General features: G+C 33.5%; 1 protein-coding gene across 2 annotated transcripts; it reads left to right on the forward strand.

Annotated features, from left to right (window-relative positions):
- The first annotated feature begins 218 nt into the window (after positions 1 to 218).
- LOC145169094 (uncharacterized) lies at positions 219 to 1,207 on the forward strand. 2 transcript variants are annotated; one of them, XM_079087666.1, is made up of 3 exons: positions 219 to 624; positions 733 to 954; positions 1,051 to 1,207. In XM_079087666.1, the coding sequence occupies exons 1-3, from the start codon at positions 469 to 471 to the stop codon at positions 1,078 to 1,080; spliced, it is 408 nt and encodes a 135-aa protein (XP_078943792.1). In that variant the 5' UTR covers positions 219 to 468; the 3' UTR covers positions 1,081 to 1,207. The 2 variants fall into 2 exon arrangements, with proteins under 2 accessions (XP_078943792.1, XP_078943791.1); XM_079087665.1 differs by having other exon boundaries at positions 221 to 659.
- The last annotated feature ends 826 nt before the right edge of the window (positions 1,208 to 2,033 follow it).

The following is a 2,033-nucleotide window of genomic DNA, read 5'->3' on the forward strand; positions in this document are numbered from 1 at the left end:
TATTTAAATTATATTATATCATAATTTTATTAAATGTATACAGATAGAACGTATATCGGATACTCAAATTAATATATATATATATATATATATATATATATATATATATATAAATAAAATTTGTATCTTAATTTAACTTAATTTTCTAAATCTTTTGTTTTTCATTTTCATTTTTAGTTATTAATATTGTTTTTAGTATCACATGTAACGAGTTTTTTTTTTTTCCTTGAAGTCATGGCAGCCTCAAAGCCACAGTTCTGGCGCACGTCTCTTCAATCATTTCATGTTTATCTGAGCACAAATCGTTGGTTGGTATGTCAACACAACACCCGTTCAAAACCCATTTCTGATTATAAGCTCAGTTAACACTCTACAACAACAATTTGTTTCTATCAAACAAGTTCGATTTCGAATTTCATACACTTCAGGTCTACTATTCTGTTCAAATCGTCGATAATATGAGTGTTAATGACCCAAACGAAACCCTTGATTCCAGAGTATTCGGTAGAAATCGCTACAAGTTCCTGGCACTCACCGCCATTATCCTCCTTGCTCTCTGGTCAATTCTTACAAGCACCGTTACTCTTCGCTTTTCCGCCGGCAGCTTCTCCGACGACATCGCCGGTGGCTCCCTTATCCTCGACGATTTCGACATCATTGTCCGTTTTTTCCCTTACCGATTTGTGCTTTTAATTTGATTGATTGATTGAGCTAATTGTTGGTTTTGAGTAGGAAATCGAGGCGCGGGAGAAGGCGGTGAAGCATATGTGGGATGCGTATATCAACGATCGGCGAATCAAATTGCAACCGTTCTGGCAGGCGGCGTTTGTGGCTGCTTATGAGGATTTATCCGGTGATGTGGCGGAGGTGAGAGAAGCTGCGATATCAGAGATTGCTAAGATGTCTTTCTATTCTACCGATATTCATCTTCCAGATCTCGAAATCGAATCAACGGTTTGTGTTCTTGTGCATGTGATCATAATTATCACACAGGATGACGTTGAATTAATAACACTGACTTGAATACGTTATGATTTTTGTTTGCAACAGGATTTACAGTTACAAGAACTACTCGCATGAAATTAGGGTATGACTTGAAGAAGAACACAGGATCAAATTCAAGAAGAGCTTCCCCACTTTCTGAAAAACTGTAGCAAGTTTTATACAATTTTGTATTTTTTGCGTAATGGAAAATTTTATATCTTTTTTTTTTTGGGTAAATAACATTATAACATTTTGTATTTATTTGGTTACCAATCACAAAAAAAGCATTTTTTCTGATATAATGGAACCAAGAGCGAGAATTTAATTGCAATTCCTTCTCCATTTTTAATGAAATCTATCTTTCCTAAAGTTAGGGTCATATGTGCTTATTTGAAAAATGTTATATGTGCGTCATTTGAAAATATTTAAGGGTTGTTTGATAGTTATTGATTGAGTTCAATTGAGTGGTTGATTGAGGAAGATCCATGGAGTCAATGCGTGATTAAGTCGGTCATAGTAAAAGACATATTTAAAGCTATATGACCAAATCAAATATTTATAATTATGATATCAAATGGTCTCATTTATAAACGAGTTTATCCAACCTCTTCCTAGACCAAATAAAAATGATATCAAACATCCTCTTATATATAAACACATATACAAATTATTTGTTCTAAATCCATCATCATGTATGATAAAATATAACCCTTGAAACAACCCTCCTTTTAACCATTTCCTAAATGGATTCACGTGTAGATTAAGGTCCCGTTTGATAGTTTCTGTCTGGTAAAGTGTTGTCTGGTAAAGTGCTGTCTGGGAATGTTTTCTGATTGGGAAAGAAACCATGATGTTTGATTGTACATCTGATTGACTGTGCTGAATGATGAAAAAAAGTAATAATTCAATAAAAAATAAATTTTAAAAAAATTATTTAAAAAAATTAATAATCCAATAAAGAAAGAAAGAGGCGGGGTTTGGTGTATAATTGTCTTTCCAGCCAATTCAGCCAGAAAGATATGATTTTGGGGCTTTCTGGGAAAGACATG

This window comes from Lactuca virosa, chromosome 4, assembly GCF_052849685.1.
Source record: "Lactuca virosa cultivar CGN04683 chromosome 4, Lactuca_virosa_CGN04683_v6, whole genome shotgun sequence".
NCBI classification, from domain to species: Eukaryota; Viridiplantae; Streptophyta; class Magnoliopsida; order Asterales; family Asteraceae; genus Lactuca; species Lactuca virosa.